Source organism: Pseudorca crassidens, chromosome 15 (genome assembly GCF_039906515.1).
Source record: "Pseudorca crassidens isolate mPseCra1 chromosome 15, mPseCra1.hap1, whole genome shotgun sequence".
Taxonomy (NCBI): Eukaryota; Metazoa; Chordata; class Mammalia; order Artiodactyla; family Delphinidae; genus Pseudorca; species Pseudorca crassidens.
Genome location: NC_090310.1, coordinates 33,050,650 through 33,073,570, shown reverse-complemented (window position 1 = coordinate 33,073,570; position 22,921 = coordinate 33,050,650). Strand labels below are relative to the sequence as shown.

Sequence of the window (22,921 nt, the reverse complement as noted above, 5' to 3'; positions counted from 1 at the left end):
CTCTGCATTACTTCAAACTCTTCCCCGAGTGCTGACAATACACACATGCACACACACAACATACACATATACACAAACACATGCTAAAAATACACATAAACATACACACAAACACCCATATATACACACACTCACAAACACACATACACAAGTACACACAAACACACACATACAGAAAGACACACACTTGTTTGAGCCCTGAAAAGAAAGTCCGGACACAGGGCCTACCATGGACTGCACAATCCTCCCTGGGGCTCCCCAGCCTCATTTCTCTCCATTGTTTCCTGTCCTTGGCGGTTCCCACCTCTGCAAAATTAAGTAGATAAATGCTCTTCATGTTTAATGCCTCTGTACCTACATGAGATTATAAGTGGCATGGTCTGGGCAGCCTGTCTTAGAGCAAAAAAGGATTTTTGTTCTTTAAGCAGCCTTATTGAGATATAATTCACATACTGTAAAACTCACCCATTTTGAGTGTACAACCCCGTGTTCTTTAGCACATTTGCTGAGGCTTGCAGCCATTGCCACAATCTAATTTGAGATCGTTTCTGTTTCACGGTGTTTACATATATCAAATCATCATGTTGTACACCTTAAATATATACAGTTTTTATTTGTCAGTTATACCTCAGAGTTGGGGACGGAGGGAAGAACATTTTCATCACCACCCCAAAAGATCCCTGAACAGATTGGCATTCACTGACCCCCTCCCTCCGCTCTAGGCAACTACTCATCTGCTTTCTGTCTCTGTAGGTTTGCTTGTTCTGAACTTTTCGTATCAATGGAATCAGACCGTAGGAGGCCTTTAGTGTCTGGGTTCTTTCCCTGAGCATCATCTTTACCAGGTTCATCCATGTTGTAGCAGGTGTTGCCAGAGAGCATCCTGTTGTATGGATAGACATTATTTTATTTATCTATTCACCAGTTGGTGGACGTGTGGGTTGTTTCCACTTTTTGGTGTTGTGAATCATGCCACTCTCTGCATATCATTAAGAGCATCAATAAGTCCAGATTCCTCCATTTACTATCAGCAACAATAACACCAGCCATTTGACTTTTCTAAGCCTCAGTTTTCTCTTCCGTACAATAGAATAACAATGACATTGACCTCATGGGTCATTGTGATAATTAAATGTAATGACGTGAGTAAAGAGATTAGCCCAGCATCTAATACGTAACGAGCACTCCATAAACCTGTGCTATTCTTCTGTGAGCCCCCTTTTGGTTGGGACATAATGCTTAGGATAGCCATTACTGACAGTTGTTATTTTTTCACAAATGTTTAATTTTCACTACATCCTTGTAGTGAAAATTTGCTCCTTCTTTTCAAGAAAGCTGTGAGTCAGTCATTATTCTCTTATTTTCCATATGAAGAAACTAAGTCTCAGGGGAATCAGAAATGTGCCCCAGTGCACATAGGTAAGAAAAAGTATCGCAGGATTTGTGAATGAAACTGAACACTGAACATTCGGAACCTGCATTTATGGTGTATTCGAATCTGTTATCCACTTGCCTCTTGACTTCCAACCCTACATCTGCTACCCTCGGTTTTATCCCTCACAAAAGGAATAAAATGGATCATGAGATAGCCACTTCAAGGAGTATAATCAAGGGCTTAGCTTAAAACAGAAAACGGACACCTGCTTCTTAACCGTAGGAAGGAGTGTTTGGTGGATGATAGATGTTCACTTTCTTCTGAGAAAAAGCTTTAGTCACAGCAGGAAAGACTGCAGTGAGACATCAGGAAGAACTTCCTAACGGTCAAGCCTTTGCGATCTTGGAGAGCTCATCTCAGAAGAGACTGTGGCACTATCTCCACTGACTGTGTGTGTGCATGTGTGTTTGTCTATATGTGTGTATGTGTATATGTGTGTTTGTTTGTATATATATGTGTATTTATTGTGTATATGTGTGTGTTTTGTGTATGTATTTGTATATATGTGTGTTTGCATGTATATATGTGTATGCACATGCATGTATGTGTGTGTTCCTGTGTGTTTGTTTTTGTATGTGTGTGTGTCTTTGTGTGTATAAGGGTGTTTGTATGTGTGTGAGGGGTACACATGTGCCTGACTGGATCTCCCCCCTTCAGAAACCATGCTAAATCATTCCATCTTGCTGACTCTTTCTAACCCTATGATCCTTTGGGGAAGCAAGCTTAAACCTTACATTTTCTTTCTTTTCCTGATTCTGGCTAAATCCTCTGCAAGTCACTGTTCTCTACCCCCCACCGATGTGTTTGGGAGAAGCAACTAAGAAATACACTCTAACTAGGACTTCCTCCGTCTATGTGTTCTTTCTCTCATTCTCCTTCAATTTGCTTCTCATATGAGCCCCCCAGATAGAGATGGAGAGATAGCGGAAGATACAGTGAAAGAGCATGAGAAAGCCAGGGGGAGAGCGAGTGAGCGAGAGATCGAAATCTGTATCTGGTCCTCGTCAGCAATTCCATCAAGGAGGATGCGTGTTTGAGACAGAAAACAGTAGAACAGTAACTAGGTGTCACTCTTTTACCAACCTTCGCTGTAACTGCAGAGAAGTAGGCAAAAAAAAAAAAAGAGAGGGAGAGAGAGGGAGAGAATGATTTTGTTTAACCAGAAGATGTGATTTGGCCTAAGGTTCTTAGGGTTATGTAGTGTGTGTGTGTGTGTGTGTGTGTGTGTGCGCGCGCGTGTGTGTGTGTGTATTTCTTTTGCCTCTACCTAACTGCGAGACTTCCGCAAGTCATCTCTCTCGGAGTGATAAAAAAAGGAGTTTTCAGCAGGGATTGCCTTTTATTTTCTCGCTTCCCCTGCAATGAGGTAATCAGGAACCTCTCTGTGAGCATCAGAAGCCGCTACTCCATTTGGGGGGCTTGAACCGCCCCACCTCCCCCGCCTTCATCAGCTGCATGCAGTTAGTATGGTCAGCACAATCTGATCTCTGGGGTCTGGGCCGGCAGAGGGGCTGTCCCTGGCAGAGTGATATCCCCAGCTTAACAAAAGTGCCTGTCTCCTGCTGACGGTCACAAAAGGAGAGGTGAGAAGGGCCCTGGGGCCTGACAAAGCAAGCCTTTGCAACAGAACGTAGCCTTGACCGTCAGTAGCCTTCATTACTCTCCTCGTCACAGGCAGTCAGGCTGGCTTTTTGTCAGCCCTGTTCAGAGAAGTCTTTTTAATTCACCCCCGTGAAAATGGAAGTTTCATACGCATTGACATAATTAATGAAGAGGCAGGCAGCATGCTCCACCAATTAACACCACAGGGAAAAGGAAAATGGGCTTTCTTTTGGCGTCTTGTGCCAAAGTTAAGGACTGTAACACACAGCAAATAAATAGAGATGCTTTTAATGAGCCACAAGATCGAGCCGAGTAACTCAGAAAGGATGGTAGGCAAACACTGCCAACTCTTTGCACCGTTAAGAGTAATTGATGAGCACAGTTAAAAGTTTGAGGAGTGGGGGGGGAAGGGACCGTCGGATGCTGCAACCAGGCTCATTTATAAATGCATTTTCCCCTGAAAGTAACTGTTAGGTATATTAAAGAATGTAATGTGCATTTAGAAACAAATATGGTAGACTAGGCATGTCGTGGAGCCCAGAAAAATCTGAGACTTGGCTGTTCCAGAACGAATACTGTGGTGGATTTTTCACACTTGATGGGATTGTCTTTGTCAGACTCAAAGCAGGACGGGCTCCTAGCTGTAGATCCCTGCCCTGACTACATCCTGGAAATGGGAGCAAGAGGATTGATAAAAGTGGTGTTGGAACCATTCCATTCCTTTCAGAAAGCCAGATGGATAATTTAATTATTTTTCTCTGTGTTCGTAAGATTAAAACATGACCTTCCACCGAAGAGTTTTTTTTTTATTGTTTCTGAAAGAGCGAGTGCATTTGTACTAAGAGGCTGTCTGACCAGAGTGAAACCCATGTGATCAAAACATAGAAACCCAGTAAGTTTCAGTAGCTATTTTAAAAGGTCTAAGTTCAGTTGGTTTTTGTTAATGTGGTGTAACTAGTCCAATTAAGCTTCATTTTGAAACTCAAGTCCCTATAGTAGAGTCACCTCTTTCCCACGTTTAACCCAAGATAATTCAATTGTGTGCCAGGCCAATAAAACCCAATAATTTTACACATGCTACAACTCCTACTTCTCAATAACTATAACAACACAAAGGCAGGGAATTTCTTGGTGTTATTCAAGAGCTATTTCTGAATGAATGAGAGAGGAGATTCAATATGGTGCCCCTCAGTGGACCTTGGTTCCAGCCCATCTCTCTGACTGTTGCATTGCATCATGCCAACTGTGATTCCACTTTCGAATTGTGTATCATTCATGCAGCGTAGCCCTAAGCACAGGTCAACAGCTTAATCAGTTGTTGCTCAAGAAAAGACCAAGGCATTAGAATAATAGTGAAGAAACTGTCAGTCCCAAATTTTTGAAGGGTGGTGTGTTGTCACCAGCATGGTACCTTGCTAAGCAATTTTCTAAGATTTGACCATGTGTGATTTCTGTTTTGTGTGCCTACTTTGGACATGACCCTAATGTCAGATGTGTCTCTTGGAAGCTGCACCACTACCAGTTACACAGGAACCATTGCTTCATTTTCCTACTAGTTGAGGGTGATTACCTATACTCTTCAATTATCTGCTTTGCAAATGATTTGTGGCAGTATTTTTCAGATTGTAGTCCTGGGGCCTGCCTCAGAATCATCTTGAATGCTGGTTTTGAGTGGAGTTTCCAGGACCACTTCTGATCTAGTATATCAGGAGGAGCCCTAGAATCAACTTTTTTTTTTTTGCGGTACGCGGGCCTCTCACTGTTGTGGCCTCTCCCGTTGCGGAGCGCAGGCTCAGCGGCCATGGCTCACGGGCCCAGGCGCTGCGCTGCATGTGGGATCTTCCCGGACCGGGGCACGAACCCGTGTCCCCTGCATCGGCAGGCGGACTCTCAACCACTGCGCCACCAGGGAAGCCCAGAATCAACATTTTTAATGGGCACTCTGGTGTCCCCATGATCCCTTGATCTCTAAGAACATTCACATCCCATGCTACTGTCTGTCACTCATGACCCGGTACACTTCTGGGACTGTTCTATTGGATGTATGCTTAGGAAATCTAAATGAATTAACATTTCAAGGACTGATGAGAAAGGGACACCTGTCCAGGTAAGTACATAATCCATTATTTTCCAACTCCACCAATGGAGAGCTTGGTTTATCAGGTGTGTCTTCACTCTGCTCCTGAAGATGTTGCCAGAATGGTTGTGACTGACTGAGTTTTGATGTGATTGCTGCCTTTTATATTGTGGCTCATATTTTGATGTCTCCATGACAGCTCCCTGTGCCTTTTAGAGAGTGTGATTCAGAATAGTCGCTTTGCACATTATAGGGGTTCAAGAAACAGTTTGGAGATTGTCAGAATAAGGACCATACAGCCACCTGGCAAGTCTCAGAGTGCAAGGTAGCCAAATTATAAAAGGGGAATTCTAACTTCTAACTCTTTCTAAATTATCCTCCATCCTACATACATACTTGAAAATTTCAGTGGTTACTCGCTGTCTGTTGACATTTGTTATTCCACTGGAATGATCACATCCTTTAGAAGTGAGATCTGAGAAAACAAAGATGCTGAGAATTGAAAAATTGATTGATCTTCTCAAAGAAGATCCTGATATAATTTAAGAACCCACAAGTACTGACGTCTCAGCATGCCCGACTACAAAATGGGTAGAAAACAATAAAATGCAGAAAAGATTTCTAGTCCTGTTTCTCTTCTCTGATGGAAAAGTAGAGAGGCAGCATTTTATTTTTTGTCATTATTAGCCAACCCATCAGTCATTTAACATTTCCTCATGAAGACACAAAGCCACGGTTTGAATACTATGTGTCACTTCTTCCAGCTGATATTATGAAAGGTGGCAGTGAATATTCCAGCTAAAAAAAGATTCCTCATTTCAAAAGCCCAGCTGGAGGTAAGAGGGTGCCACAGAAATGACCACAGCAGAGAGCTGGATCACACACTACTGTAAATTCCCCTTTCTTCTTGATTATTTTACTTGAGGGCAATGAGTCCCAGCAATTAAAGTGATAATGCAGCATTTGACAGGCAAACAGGTCTAATGTACCAAGTCTCATGTTGGTTGTGTAGGTAGTTTCTGTGTCAGTCCCAATTATTAATACATTCCTCAGCACTGAGAATTTTCCCCTTCATTCTTACTGAACTATTAGGGCATGCAGCAGCCCAGAGCTCTGTCAGAATTAGTTGTCCCCCTTGAAAAGTTGGCAGTGCAAGGAAATGACAACCTAATGCACACTAAAGCTCTCTCCATAATGGGACCCAGGGGAGGCAAGGAGCCAGCACCCAGTGTTTATTCATCTGGGTGCTGGCGTTCTACCCTCTATTGCTTGAGTACAAAGCTCCACTTGGGAACTGTGCTTTTTATAAGTTTTGAGCACTTGTAAGCCTTTCTTCCTTATAGGGTTGTTGTGCAGATTAAATGAGATAATGTGTCAGGTTTAGCCTGATGTCTGACACACAGTATGTGCTCTGTAGCAATTTAAACTGGGAAGCAGAAAGCGCGGCAAGGAGCTCTCCAAGGTACTCGCCAGGAAGAATTGCAGTGTTCCGTATATAGGCATTATTCAGTGGTTTACTAAAAAGGGTTATTTGTCCAGGATCCTCACTCATTAAGCTTTGTCCAACCAGTCTTCTCATTTGTGGTGACTTTATTTTTGTTAGGGTCCCACTTACCCAGCGTAGACTTCTTTGGTGTATGCCAGTGCCACTGTGCCTTATTCTCCATCCATTCAGCTTCCTGGAAGACTCTTGTGGTCTAAAGCCTGATTGAAGGACAGATTTCTGCTTTGATATCAGCAGCAGCCTGAGAGGTTAGCTACCAAACTCCATGAAGGCAGATCACTTGCTTCTCCAAGGGTTAGAGGTTGGAGCAAAGGGCAGACCAGCTGGGACCAAGAAGATTATCATTCATGGCCAGGTCAGCCTAAGAACTCAAGTTTGAGATCAGAGTAATGAGAAGGTAAGACCTCTAGGGGATTCTTCACAGGTCCAGGTGAAACCATGTGTGCCTCCTATTCTCAGAGCAGGTGAAAGGATTTTTTCTCTGAGCCTAGAATTGGACAGTCAGTAGTAGAAAAGGCCTCAGGGCTGATGGGTGTTCATGGTGGGGTACCCTGACGGATGTGAAATGAGAAACCAAACCAAAGTGTCTTTTTTATAAAGTGTCTTTTTTATGATAAATTAGTATTGGTAATGTTACTAATATAGTATGATAGACTATGTGTTAGTGTTTTACCTGTAGGAGGTACTTAAGAGAACTCCTATTTTACAGGTGAGTTCACTCAGCCAAGAATTTTGCAGGACGTCAAGCTCCCAACAGGTCAGCTTAACTCCCAAGCCATGTTCTTACAGGTTATGCTATTGATTTTACTGTCTCATGCCTGGGGGATACAGAAGTGTTGAATCAATTCCCCACTATGTGCAAAGAGTGTTAGATGTTACGGGACAAATAAAAGTGTAGAATATATAGTTTCTGCCCTCAGTAGAGCCTTCAGTGTGGAAAGAAAAAGCAGGGTATACAGAGGCAGAGAACTTATCCCTGGTCATTTTTTTTGTTTTCATTTTGTCTGATAGAAATGGGGACACTTCCTAAACCAAAAGGGCATTTTTCCCCTAGAAACAGCAATTTCTTTATTAAAATCCATGAATCTCTCATGGCTGGTTGGTCAGCACATCTTACAATTTAAAAGTACCAAATTGAAAGTAGACATATATCGGGATAGGAACAGTTAATTACTTTTCAGAGTACTTACGAACTTCTGAAATAATATGAATAATAAGTACATGATTAAAATATATTATTAATATGTATTTTTAATTTATGACCATTGGGATGAACAGTTGATTCCTTTTTTATATTTAATTAATTAATGTATTTTTGGCTGCATTGGGTCTTTGTTGCTGCGCACGGGCTTCCTCTAGTTTTGGTGAGCCAGGGCTACTCTTTGTTGTGGTGTGCAGGCTTCTCATTACAGTGGCTTCTCTTGTTGCGGAGCACGGGCTGGAGGCATGTAAGCTTCAGTAGTTGTGGCTCGGGGGCTCTAGAGCATAGGCTCAGTAGTTGTGGCACATGGGCTTCAGTAGTTTTGGCACATGGGCTCAGTAGTTGTGGCGCTTGGGCTCAGTGGTTGTGGTTCATGGGCTCCAGACTGCAGGCTCAGAGCGGTGGTGCATGGGCTTAGTTGCTCTGTGGCATGTGGGATCTTCCGAGACCAGGTCTTGAACCTGTGTCCCCTGCATTGGCAGGCGGATTCTTAATCACTGCGCCACCAGGGAAGTCCCAACAGTTGATTTTGTTCTTTCTTTTTTTTAAAATCTTTACACATTTTCTTTTTTTTTTTCCCTTTTAACATCTTTATTGGAGTATAATTACTTTACAATGGTGTGTTAGTTTCTGCTTTATAACAAAGTGAATCTGCTACACATATACATATATCCCAATATATCTTCCCTCTTGCATCTCCCTCCCTCCCACCCTCCCTATCCCACCCCTCTAGGTGGTCACAAACCACTGAGCTGATCTCCCTGTGCTATGCAGCTGCTTCCCACTAGCTATCAATTTTACATTTGGTAGTGTATATATGTCCATGCCACTCTCTCACTTTGTCCCAGCTTACCCTTCCCCCTCCCCGTGTCCTCAAGTCCATTCTCTAGTAGGTCTGCATCTTTATTCCCATCCTGCCCCTAGGTTCTTCATAACCACTTTTTTTCTTTTTTTAGATTCCATATATATGTGTTAACATACGGCATTTGTTTTTCTCTTTCTGATTTACTTCACTCTGTATGACAGACTCTAGGTCCATCCACCTCACTACAAATAACTCAATTTCGTTTCTTTTTATGGCTGAGTAATATTCCATTGTATATATGTGCCACATCTTCCTTGTCCCTTCATCTGTCGATGGACATTTAGATTGCTTCCATGTCCTGCCTATTGTAAATAGAGGTGCAATGAGCTTTGTGGTACATGAATCTTTTTGAATTATGGTTTTCTCACAGTATATGCCCAGTAGTGGGATTCCTGGGTCATATGGTATTTCTATTTTTAGTGTTTTAAGGAACCTCCATACTGTTCTCCATAGTGGCTGTATCAATTTACATTGCCACCAACAGTGCAAAAGGGTTCCCTTTTCTCCACACCCTCTCCAGCATTTATTGTTTCTAGATTTCTTGATGATGGCCATTCTGACGGGTGTGAGGTGATACTTCACTGTAATTTTGATTTGCATTTCTCTAATGATTAATGATGTTGAACATCCTTTCATGTGTTTGTTGGCAATCTGTATATCTTCTTTGGAGAATTGTCTGTTTAGGTCTTCTGCCCATTTTTGGATTTCGTTGTTTGTTTTTTTTGATACTGAGCTGCATGAGCTGCTTGTAAATTTTGGAGATTAATCCTTTGTCAGATGCTTCATTTGCAAATATTTACTCCCATTCTGAGGGTTGTCTTTTCGTCTTGTTTATGGTTTTCTTTGCTGTGCAGAAGCTTTTCAGTTTCATTAGGTCCCATTTGTTTATTTTTGTTTTTATTTCCATTTCTCTAGGAGGTGGGTCAAAAAGGATCTTGCTGTGTTTCATGTCATAGAGTGTTCTGCCTATGTTTTCCTCTAAGGGTTTTATAGTGTCTATCCTTACATTTAGGTCTTTAATCCATTTTGAGTTTGTTTTTGGTATTAGGGAGTGTTCTAATTTCATTCTTTTACATGTAGCCTTCCAGTTTTCCCAGCACCACTTATTGAAGAGGCTGTGTTTTCTCCATTGTATATTCTTGCCTCCTTTATCAAAAATAAGGTGACCATATGTGCATGGGTTTATCTCTGGGCTTTCTATCCTGTTCCACTGATCTATATTTCTGTTTTTGTGCCAGGACCATACTGTCTTGATTACTGTAGCTTTGTAGTATAGTCTGAAGTCAGGGAGCCTGATTCATCCAGCTCTGTTTTTCTTTCTCAAGATTGCTTTGGCTATTTGGGGTCTTTTGTGTTTCCATACAAACTGTGAAACTTTTTGTTCTAGTTCTGTGAAAAATGCCAGTGGTAGTTTGATAGGGATTGCATTGAATCTGTAGATTGCTTTGGGTAGTATAGTCATTTTCACAATGTTGAGTCTTCCAATCCAAGAACATGGTATATCTCTCCATCTGTTTGTATCATCTTTGATTTCTTTCATCAGTGTCTTATAGTTTTCTGCATACAGGTCTTTTGTCTCCTTCAGTAGGTTTAGTACTAGGTATTTTATTCTTTTTGCTGCAATGGTAAATGGGAGTGTTTCCTTTATTTCTCTTTCAGATTTTCCATCATTAGTGTATAGGAATGCAAGTGATTTCTCTGCATTAATTTTGTATCCTGCTACTTTACCAAATTCATTGATTAGCTCTAATAGTTTTCTGGTTGCATGTTTAGGATTCTCTGTGTATCGTATCATGTCATCTGCAAGCAGTGACAGCTTTACTTCTTCTTTTCTGATTTGGATTCCTTTTATTTCTTTTTCTTCTTTGATTGCCATGGCTAAAACTTCAAAAACAATGTTGAATAATAGTGGTGAGAGTGGGTAGCCTTGTCTTGTTCCTGACCTTAGTGGAAATGTTTTCAGTTTTTCACCATTGAGGACGATGTTGGCTGTGGGTTTGTCATATATGGCCTTTATTATGTTGAGGTAGGTTCCCTCTATGCCTATTTTCTGGAGAGTTTTAATCATAAATGGTGTTGAATTTTGTTGAAAGCTTTTTCTGCATCTGTTGAGATGATCATATGGTTTTTATTCTTCAGTTTGTTAATATGGTGTATCATGTTGATTGATTTGCGTATATTGAAGAATCCTTGCATTCCTGGGATAAACCCCACTTGATCATGATGTATGATCCTTTTAATGTGCAGTTGGATTCTGTTTGCTAGTATTTTGTTGAGGATTTTTGCATCTATTTTGATCAGTGCTATTGGCCTGTAGTTTTCTTTCTTTGTGACATCTTTGTCTGGTTTGGCATCAGGGTGATGGTGGCCTCGTAAAATGAGTTTGGGCGTGTTCCTCCCTCTGCTATATTTTGGAAGAGTTTGGGAGGATAGGTGTTAGCTCTTCTCTAAATGTTTGATAGAATTTACCTGTGAAGCCATCTGGTCCTGGGCTTTTGTTGGAAGATTTTTCATCACAGTCTCAATTTCAGTGCTTGTGATTGGTCTGTTTATATTTTCTATTTCTTCCTGGTTCAGTCTCAGAAGGTTGTGCTTTTCTAAGAATTTGTCCATTTCTTCCAGGTTGTCCATTTTATAGGCATATAGTTTCTTGTAGTAATCTCTCATGATCCTTTGTGTTTCTGCAGTGTCAGTTGTTACTTCTCCTTTTCATTTCTAATTCTATTGATTTGAGTCTTCTCCCTTTATTTCTTGATGAGGCTGGCTAATGGTTTATCAATTTTGTTTATCTTCTCAAAGAACCAGCTTTTACTTTTATTTATCTTTGCTATTGTTTCCTTCATTTCTTTTTCATTTATTTCTGATCTGATCTTTATGATTTCTTTCCTTCTGCTAACTTTGGGGCTTTTTTTTTTTTTTTTTGGCGGTACGTGGGCCTCTCACTGTTGTGGCCTCTCCCGTTGCGGAGCACAGGCTCTGTACGCGCAGGCTCAGCGGCCATGGCTCACGGGCCCAGCCGCTCCGCAGCATGTGGGATCTTCCCGGACCGGGGCATGAACCCGTGTCCCCTGCATTGACAGGGGGACTCTCAACCACTGCACCACCAGGGAAGCCCTACTTTGGGGCTTTTTTGTTCTTCTTTCTCTAACTGCTTTAGGTGTAAGGTTAGGTTCTTTATTTGAGATGTTTCTTGTTTCTTAAGGTAGGATTGTATTGCTCTAAACTTCCCTCTTAGAACTGCTTTTGCTGCAACCAGTACGTTTTGGGTCATCATGTTTTCATTGTCATTTGTTTCTAGGTATTTTTAAATTTCCTCTTTGAATTCTTCAGTGATCTCTTGGTTATTAATTTAGTGTATTGTTTAGCCTCCATGTGTTTGTATTTTTTACAGATTTTTTCCTGTAATTGATATCTAATCTCATAGTGTTGTGGTCAGAAAAGATACTTGATACGATTTCAATTTTCTTAAATTTACCAAGGCTTGATTTGTGACCCAAGGTATAATCTATCCTGGAGAATGTTCCATGAGCACTTGAGAAGAAAATGTATTCTGTTGTTTTTGGATGGAATGTCCTATAAATATCAATTAAGTGCATCTTGTTTAATGTATCATTTAGAGCTTGTGTTTCCTTATTTATTTTCATTTTGGATGATCTGTCCATTGGTGAAAGTGGGGTGTTAAAGTCCCCTACTATGACTGTGTTACTGTCAATTTCCCCTTTTATGGCTGTTAGCATTTGCCTTATGTATTGAGGTGCTCCTATGTTGGGTGCATAAATATTTACAATTGTTATATCTTCTTCTTGGATTGATCCCTTGATCATTATGTAGTGTCTGTCTTTGTCTCTTGTCATAGTCTTTATTTTAAAGTCTATTTTGTCTGATATGAGAATTGTTGCTCCAGCTTTCTTTTGATTTCCATTTGCATGGAATATCTTTTTCCATCCCCTCACTTGCAGTCTGTATGTGTCCCTAGGTCTGAAGTGGGTCTCTTGTAGACAACATATATACAGGTCTTGTTTTTGTATCCATTCAGCCAGTCTGTGTCTTTTGGTTGGAGCATTTAATCCATTTACACTTAAGGTAGTTATCGATATGTATGTTCCTATTACCGTTTTCTTAATTGTTTTGGGTTTGTTATTGCATGTCTTTTCCTGCTCTTGTGTTTCCTGCCTAGAGAAGTTCCTTTAGCATTTGTTGTAAAGGTGCTTTGGTGATGCTGAATTCTCTTAGCTTTTGCTTGTCTGTAAAAGTTTTAATTTCTCCATCAAATCTGAATGAGATCCTTGCTAGGTAGAGTAATCTTGGTTGTAGGTTTTCCCTTTCATCACTTTAAATATGTCCTTCCACTCCCTTCTGGCTTACAGAGTTTCTGCTGAAAGATCAGCTTTTAACCTTATGGGGATTCCCTTGTATGTTACTTGTTGTTTTTCCCTTGCTGCTTTTAATATTTTTTCTTTGTATTTAATTTTTGATAGTTTGATTAATATGTGTCTTGCCATGTTTGTCCTTGGATTTATCCTGTATGGGAATCTCTGCACTTCCTGGACTTGATTAACTATTTCCTTTCCCATATTAGGGAAGTTTTCAACAATAATCTCTTCAAATATTTTCTCAGTCCCTTTCTTTTTCTCTTCTTCTTCCCAACAGTTGATTTCTTAAGTTGATATTTCTAGGTTTTGCAGCAACTAGATTTTCAAATAATATTTTCTACCCTGACTCCTCCCTTGTCTAAAAAGTTTCAGTTGAAAACTGGCTTAATGCAATCACCGAATGGGAAGAGGTCCACAATACCAATATTTCAGTTACAAAATGGCTTATTTTAGTCTTGTTTCAAGCAAAAATTATGGAGTATGTTTGGCTAAGTGTTATTAATAAAGTTTAACATAGTTTATGTCAGTTTACTTACTCTATCAAGTCATTGGCAGTCCCAGTGATATTTGAAATCTGCTCTTGTGAATTAGTGGAAATGGTCATCACCCTTGGTCTATGCTGTCCCTCCCCAGGAACCTCTAGTCAAGGGGTTCTTAATCTTGCCTGCACGTTATGAAGCTGTAAAACTACTGCTGTCTGGGCCCCACCCACAGAGCTTCTGAGAGAACTTTGAGCATCATATATTTAGATTTTTCAGTCTAGTGTGTGTTGGGATGGGGGAGGTCATGTCTCCAAACGGAATTATGGTTTGGTTAAAATTAAATAGAAGAATCAAAACCCAGTCAATTGGGATTCTCATTTTGGGCTATCCTGGCTCTGGGTGCCCTAGGTCCTTTTTATTCAGAGTATAGTCTGAAGACCAGCACCATCAGCATCACTTAGGGACTGGTTAGCAATGCAGAATTTCAGGCTCCCTCGCACACATGAAGTTCAGAATCTGAACTTGAACATGATCCCCAGGTGATTTGGTGCGCTTTGAGGTAGAGGAGCACTGCACTCGGTCTCAGTGAAGAGGAGGATGATAATGATGACAGAATTCTTTTTTTTTTTTTTTTGTGGTACGCGGGCCTCTTACTGTTGTGGCCTCTCCCATTGCGGAGCACAGGCCCTGGACGCGCAGGCTCAGCGGCCATGGCTCACGGGCCCAGCCGCTCCGCGGCATGTGGGATCTTCCTGGACCGGGGCATGAACCCGTGTCCCCTGCATCGGCAGGCGGACTCTCAACCACTGGGCCACCAGGGAAGCCCCAGAATCCTTTTTTTTTCCCACTTTATATGCATTATTTTATTTTATTTATTGACGTATAGTTGTTTTACAATGTTGTGCCAATCTCTGCTGTACAGCAAGGTGACTCAGTTATGCACATACAGACATTCATTTTTTATTTATATATTCTTTTTCATTATGGTTTATCCCAGGATATTAAATATAGTTCCCTGTGCTATACAGCAGGACCTTGTTTATCCATCCTATATGTAATAGTTTATATCTGCTAATCCCACACTCCCAGTCCTTCCCTCCAGCAGAATCCTTTTTATTGAGCATCTGCTATATGTCAGCCACTAGGCTAAGACATTTTTGTGACATGCTTCTCTTTAAATTGTTACAGGAATTCAATGAGGTGATGCATGAAAAGCAGTAAGCCAAGTGTATGATATCCAAAGTTCCAAAAATAGGTTATTATTACCTTGTTTAGTCCTTTCAATGACTTTATGCAGAAGGTAATACAGTCCTTCTAATCCATGTAAGACAGTTACATAAGTAACTTGCTCAAAGTCCCCAGATAGTAGATGGAAGTGCTAGATGGCCAACTGGGGTCCTTCCCCAAAGCCATTCATTTTGCCTATCTGCCATACTGTAAATGGATAGAAAGTATGAATATAGATGTAAGTTTGTACATTGTCTCCTTTCCACGGGCCACATGAGATGATGTGATTGAGCCTTGCATTAAACAATAACCAAATGGGGGAGAGTAGTGTTTTTCCTCCAAACTCTGGTTTATGGGTGACAGAAATCCAAAAAGAACTGCCTTTAATCGAAAGTGGAAGATACTGTACTTTTAAAAACTCTGAATTTAATGTCCTAGTGGGTTTCAGTCATGGCTGGATCAAGGTGACCAAATGTGCATTGCTGTATCTCTAGGCTCTGAATTTCGTGGTGTTGACTTTATTCCATGACACATTCTCCCTAAATCATAGAAAGATGTTCACTCAAAATTCTGGACTGAGACCCTATCAGTTTAACACGATCACCATAAAAAGAGTACCTCTTTCCCAATAGTGCAAGGCAGCATCCCAGGGTTAACTCTCATGTATCCCATACCCATCCTTGAACCAATTACTTTGATAAGGAGCATAAGATATCTGGATTAGACAGGTTTAGAACCAAGGATGTTTAAGAACCCATATGAACATATAAGTTGTGTACTATATAAGACTACGGTTGTAATAGGAATTTTTTTTCAAATAAATGCAAGATGTTATTCTTATCAGAAGTAGGTCGGAATTATTGGTATATGTAGGGGACAAATGTCCACTAAAGGTCCTCAGTTAAAGGAATAAGGTAGAAAGAAGTGGAGGGGACGGAGGGACCTGCATTGATCTCCACCTGCCTGCATGTACAGTCTGAGGACAAAATTCTGGATATTTCCCCTGCCTGCCATAACAACTTATTTCAGCCATGCCTCCTTAGGGAGAAAGGAGCCAGCATCTGGTGGCTCTGTCTGATATTGGAACAGTGCTAAGTGCTTACATAGTTAAACCATTTTCTATTCACAATGACTCCGTAAAGTAGATCTTCCAGACTCAAACTCCCAAACCAGAAAAGGCAACACAGAGAAATTCAGCGATGGGTCTAAGGTCACAGCTAATCGGGAGGACTGCCTGGTTAGAATATTCAGAACCCCTGTTCTTGTACATTCCTCTCTGCAAATAAATAAGTAAGCAAATTATTTCATTAAAATAAAATCCAAGTAGGGGATTACAAACTTGAGGCTCACAGACAGGCAAATGGACTTCATGGCTTGTAGATAGAGTCTTTAATTTTTTTTTTTTTCTCACATGGTGTGTGCATGGTTGTAGTTAACAGATAACATTTTACATAAAAATATGAATTTCTGGCTTCTCCCCATCCCACCAAGATAACAAATGACTGGAGTTGAGATACGGTTGTCCCCCTCATGCTTTCTGGGCTTCCCCCAAAGTTTCCACCTGACCAGCTTCAGTTATTTATGGGAATTATTCAGCACTGCAAGTATTTGAGTTTACAAATCCTAGTGTAATAGCATCATGTCGCTTCAGTCATATACATTGCAGCCTATGCAATGTGTCAGTGCATTCCCCTGAACTGTTCCTAAACACACCATGTGCTCCAAATCCATGCATCTGTATCTATTCTCACTGTGTGTGTCACACACACACACACACACACACACACACACACACACACACACACACAATGGAGGAATTTGCCTTTGCCTTGTTCTTTTCCTTCCCTACCCCCCTCTCATTTAGCTCTCTGCATAATCCCTCTCTTGTAACCTTCATCTCCACAATGTAGGAATTTAGCATGCTCTCTACCCAACCGTATTAATAAAGCACTTAAAAATATGCAATTTTATTCAGGATTATTTATCTAACTATCTCTACTGAAGTGCTACTTCTGCAGCTCTTTATACGCAGCAGTTTCCCTGGGGGCAGATTTAGGAGTCCGAAAACATTGACTGAACTTCAAAGCCAAGGGTGCCAGCTGCACACCCAGTGTTCCCAGCCTAGTCATTGCAGCAGGGGGCAAAGACAGGGCACTAACATGGCCATTTGGTCCATCCTCCTGCCCCCAGGCTGAGCTGCACCACCTAGCCTACATGCCCAGGAATCCTTTCCTTCCTATGGCAGTTTCAGGAAACTCTAATCTTGTAACTGCAGCTTAGTGTTTGGGAGAGACCAAAGCAATGAAGTCTGTGTTGGCTGTTTTTGCTCCTTGCCTTAATGATGGATTAGTTCACATCTTGATCCCTTCCTTTATAGCAGTGTTCCTCCACAGTCAGACAGTTTTTTGTTGTGTCCTCCTGAGCACTGTAGGATGTTTAGCAGTATTCCTGGGCTCAACTCCAGGTACCAATAGCATACAGTTGTGACAACCAACATTTCTCCGGACATTGACCTATGTCCCCTGGGGCAAATTTGCCTAGTTGAGAATCACTGCCTTATAGGGACATGGCATGGATGAGCTTGAATAGAGCAAGTGCTGTGTCTGATTTTGCTCACTGTTATTTGTGAACACACAGAAGATTCCCAATAAATATTTTATAAATGGGTGGATGAACTTCCGACTGGTCAGAGCTGGAAATTATATTCATCCCCAAGGTAAAATGGAAAAACCACAGTGACTGTAATTCACGTATTAGGAGGGGAATCAAGAGCTCCTTCTCATTTCCTTCTCCCACCATCCTCATCAAAAGAGTTCAATAAATGTTTGCTGATTCAAAGCCTGAATCATCATTAGGACTCTCTTGAGTGGCCACTGGGTGGGAGTTCTAAATAGGTGCTATCAATGAAGTTCCTCAGTGACTCATCGAGGCAGGTAATAGCAACCGCATTTCACAGATTGGGAAAGTGGAAACCAGAGAGGTTAAGTCCACACAGCTATAAGGTTGTGGAGATTTGATTCAGACCTTGGTGTGCAAGGATTCTCGGAGTCCTTTTTTCCCTCTGCACTTTACTGGCTCACTGTATTCTGTCAAAGCTCAATGAAGAACAACATGAAGAACATTAATCCCAAGGTGAAATGTACAAGAGGTTAAGTGGATTTGACCAAGTTTCCCATTACATTCATTTTGGGGGAAAATAGATTAAAACCAGAACCCCTTGGTCATAACTTCATGTTCACTTGAAAATGAGAAGTGAGCGTTTTATAGATCCATAGCTTCACATTATCTATTGCATTGTGAGACAAAGAAGATGAATGGAGTAGGGCAAAGAGTATAATAATATTGCGAGGCTTTATATGGAAGAGGGTCAAGTGAGGAGAATATGAGCTGGAAGGATGGGGAACAGAAGGCTAAGAAAGAATAGCTCATAAGAGATGTATCTAAACTATTTTAAAAAATGGTTAAGGAGCTCAAGGAGAAATATAAAGAAGGAAGCCCTCTAAAAGGTCAGAAGAAGTAGTCAAGTAAGAAGCAGAGTAATTTAAACATAAAAAGAAAAAAGCAGCAAATACTTCTTTCATGCTTCAGAAAGCATCCGTCTTAAACCTTGCAATGTCCCAGTAATTCATTGCAATCTTCTGCAAGGTACTAAAGTATTTCACAAAGGCATACTTTTTCCCACTAAACTGATGAATCCCTGAGATGGTCCAAATTTCCTTAAAAATAAAATGAAACTACTAAACTTTCTGTACATTAACCATAAAGAAAACGCTGTGTTGGAACTTGCCCTATGAAAGACACATGGAAGTGACCTGGTTATATTTTCTTGTCTCTTGTAGGTGGCTCTATTATTCAGATATTGATATATGAAAATATTAGTGTCATGAGATGAAAAGAAAAGAAGGGAAGGGAAATTAAAAGAAATACCCCCTTCTTGCCATCCTTTTCTCCTCCATTCATCTGTTTACTCATTCCACTGTTTTTTTTTTTTTTTTTTAAATCGGGCATCTCTCCTATGTATCAGTCACTGTATGAGCTTTGAGAAATAATGGTACAGTAAGCAAAAAGAAACACAGTGCCTTTTCTCCTGGGGCTCATGATCTAGGAGGGAAGGCAAGAAAGAATACAATAATTACTCTTATGTGTGTTGGGGAAGGGTCTGTATTTCTGCATTCACACCTCGTTTCTGGCTCAACATGTTGGCTTCAACAGTTGACTGATTTACCAGCCTGACTTTCAAACCCACGTATTGGGGGCACTGGATCAGCACATTAAGGAAAAAGGTGGACACATTAGGCCATAACGAAGCACTGTGTGGCAGATTCGGCCCCCAATCAATGTGGGAAAGGAAAGCTGGGTTGATTTTATTTCCGAAACCAAGTGATGGAGTTGGGTTCTCCTGGTGGCTTCTGATGTGTTCATTCTGGAGCTTGTTCCTGAACATCAGTCAGGGCACTAAATATAGAGGAGAGAGCCACTTAGAGTTCAAAGTGACCTCAAGATCATGTAAGTCAGCCAGCATGAATTTACACTGTTGGATTTCTGCTCTATGGATTTAAACTTACTCCCCACTTTTTGATCAGTTTCTTGATACCCAACAGAATTACTACTGCACAGGGCAGGTCATTTTATTCCTAGACAACTGACAGTCCTTCTTTTAGGAAAACGCGTTTGTTTTTCCCCCAAGTTACTGGTTGTAATTCTACCCTCTGATATACCAGGCAACCAGCCACTGGTCTTTGGAGCTGTGGGGTCCAAAAGACTTGATTCTGAGTCCCAGCATCAGCACTTACCAACTGTGGAACCTCAGTAAACACTTTGAGCACTAGGGGCCTTTCTATTAAATGGAGAGTGTTTTTCAGGATCTACTTTTCCAGAATACAGTGTGGAGTAAATATGGTTATCTGGATCACGTGGGTTTTGTCCACATGGTAACAAAGAGACCACTATAGCCCAAAACTCCCATCCAGCCAGCAGAACAACCCAGGAAGTTAGAACATGTTTGGTTTTCGTTATCTGGGCAAAGACAGATAGGAGGACTTGTGCTGGTTTGACCTGGGCATGCGTATGTCCTTAAAGCGGTCAGAATGAGTCAGGAATGGACTATCGTGGTTTGGTGTGACTACAGTGTTAGAGAATTTGTAAGAATAATGATGGGAGGAAATATCTATGCCCACTATTCTGTGGCCTCTAAGAGCAAGCAGTTTACCCAGATCACTCATCATTCTAGCCAAACTTAAAAGGCAAAAAGGGGTTCTTCGAAAGGTTTGATTTGCAATTATAGAATTACCCTAGGACTCAACAATTCCAGTGCTAGGTAGGTACCGCCAAAGAACTGAAAACAGAAATTCAAACAAATACTTGTCCATGGTTGTTCATAGCAGCATTACTCACAAGAGCCAAGAGGTGGAAACAATCCAGATGCCCATCAAGGGATGAATGGACAAACAAATTGTGATCTATACACACAATGGAATATTAATCAGTCATAAAAATGGAATGAAGTACTGACATGCTACATTGTGGATGAACTTCAAAAACATTATGCTGAGTGAAAGAGGCCAGACACAAAAGGTTACACATTGTATGATTCCACTTATATGAAATATTCAGACTAGATAAGTCCATAGAAATAGAAAGCAGATTGGTGTTTGCCAGGGGCAAAGGGGAAGGGGGTGAGGGGTAATTGCTTAATGGGTACAGGGTTTTCATTTGGGATGATGAAATACTTTGGAACTAGACAAGGATGGTGGTTGCACAACACTGTGAATGTACCAAATGCCACTGAATTGTTCACGTTAATTAAAATTAAAAAGTTAATAATTAATAGTTAAATAGTTAATTTTAAAAAAAAAAGCAAGGAGACCTAGGGTGCAGTCTTAGGGAGATACATAACTTGCTTGAGCTACACGTTTGTTTTGCAAAAAGGGCCAGAGATACCTATGGCTTAGGGTGATGGCGGGGTTCAAACAAGCTAATGGTTCCTGGCAGCTGCTAGCTGCTCAATAAATAAGGAACATGTAATCCCACCCACACTCCAATACACACATATGCACATTGTCACTCAAATAATTCCCATTCAGTAGAGTTACTTTGAAGACTGAGATGGCATACATAAAAAACTTACCACATGTTGCTAGCAAATCCTATCAAATCCGCATTCCAATATTTCTCACTAATTATTATTATTTTTCATCTCCACATCAGTCAGGGTGCCATTACACTTTCCCAGACAACTGTGAACGGCCGCATCCCATACTTCTATTCTCTTTGCTTACACTTGATTCTTCTCACAACAGCCAAAGAGCCCATCCTTTTTTTTTTTTTTTTTCTCATTCTAATCCCATTGGCACTGACTTGTCCCTAGCTGGATCCATCCCAGATGAGAAGTCACCTCTTCAAAGACCTTTTCTAACCACCCTTTCCAAACTCTACGACTGACTCTACGACTTCTTTATTCTTTGCCATGGCACCCTGTTCACGTGCTTCAAAACTCTTATTACCATTTGTAAGTTTTTTTTAAATTGACTTATTTCTTTTTATTCTTTGTCTTATTCATGAATGAAGCTCTGCCGAGACAGTGCTCGGTACACAATAAGCCTTCTCATCAGTGCTTGTTAAATGAGATCCACGTGTGGAAACTATTACTGTTACAGTCCTAACATTGCTATGAAGTCTGCTTAGCCATCAAGTACACACTGATGGAATGATTTAAGGGATACACATATACTTTGCCTTCTGGGTGTCCCTCTCTTTCTCCTTCCTCTGCCTTTTCAACAAGGAATGAGACTTTAGCACAAGGTGACAGCCTGGTGAACTTTGAACCCTTCTTTTATTGATGATGTATGTCTCAGGGAAACATGACAACATCTGAGAATTCATTAAATGACAGTTTTCCCTTCAATTTCTTTCTCTAGTTTATTTTGCCCAACACAATCCTGTTAAGGGAAACACTAATTGACCACAAGCTTTATTTCTGCTGAGCTTAGCCAAAAAGCCAATCACTGCTCAACAGGAGTGCTTCTGACTGTTTAGCCAATGGACAAATTTCCATCTTGACTGGCTTTCCTGGTCCTAAGAGAATAGACGTGAATGTGCTGAATTCTATTTTGATATATTTCATTTTCAGCAAAACTGAGACAACCCCAAGGAGTCATATTATCATGAAAAGAGAAGGATAGTGTGGAAATTATTCCCTGAGAATGCTTATTTTGTTTCCATTGCATTCAGCTCTGTTCACAAAAGGCTGTCCTGTTGCCCTACACCCTCATCAGATACATGGGTCATGGCAATAAAGTTGCAAAGGAACCGCAAGTCTTCGCATGCTGAAGGCAAGTGTTCCAAGGCCAATAAATGGTAACCCTTCTGGGAGGATTCTTCAATATACGCAAATCAATCGATGTGATACACCATATTAACAAACTGAAGGATAAAAACCATATGATAATCTCAGTAGATGCAGAAAAAGCTTTTGACAAAATTTAACACAAATTTATGATAAAAACTCTCCGGAAAAGGGGCATAGAGTGAATCTACCTCAACATAATAAAGGCCATATATGACAGATCCACAGCCAACATCATTCTCAATGGTGAAAAACTGAAACCTTTTCCACTAAGATCAGGAACAAGACAAAGTTGCCCACTCTCACCACTATTATTCAACATAGTTTTGGAAGTTTTAGCCATGGCAATCAGAGAAGAAAAAGAAATAAAAGGAATCCAAATCAGAAAAGAAGAAGTAAAGCTGTCACTGTTTGCAGATGACATGATACTATACATAGAGAACTAGAGATGCCACCAGAAAACTACTAGAGCTAATCAATGAATTTGGTAAAGTAGCAGGATACAAAATTCATGCACAGAAATCTCTTGCATTCCTATACACTAATGATGGAAAATCTGAAAGAGAAATTAAGGAAACACTCCCATTTACCATTGCAGCAAAAAGAATAAAATACCTAGAACTAAACCTACCTAAGAAGACAAAAGACCTATATGCAGAAAACTATAAGACACTGATGAAAGAAATCAAAGATGATACAAACAGATGGAGAGATATACCATGTTCTTGGATTGGAAGAATCAACATTGTGCAAATGACTATACTATCCCAAGCAATCTACAGATTCAGTGCAATCCCTATCAAGCTATCA

The 22,921-nt window shown here is 40.6% G+C and overlaps 1 protein-coding gene across 25 annotated transcripts in view; it reads left to right on the top strand.

Moving 5' to 3' along the window:
* The window catches only part of RBFOX1 (RNA binding fox-1 homolog 1), a 2,180,200-nt gene that overhangs the window by 1,718,786 nt on the left and 438,493 nt on the right, over positions 1-22,921 (top strand). For 22 of the 25 annotated variants that reach the window (XM_067706699.1, XM_067706702.1, XM_067706687.1 and 19 more), the window contains one exon: positions 7,328-7,375. The exons of the other annotated variants lie outside the window; for them this stretch is intronic. In XM_067706699.1, coding sequence (XP_067562800.1) covers positions 7,328-7,375 — 48 coding nt within the window. The remainder of the gene's footprint in view (positions 1-7,327; positions 7,376-22,921) is intronic. 25 annotated transcript variants of the gene reach the window in all.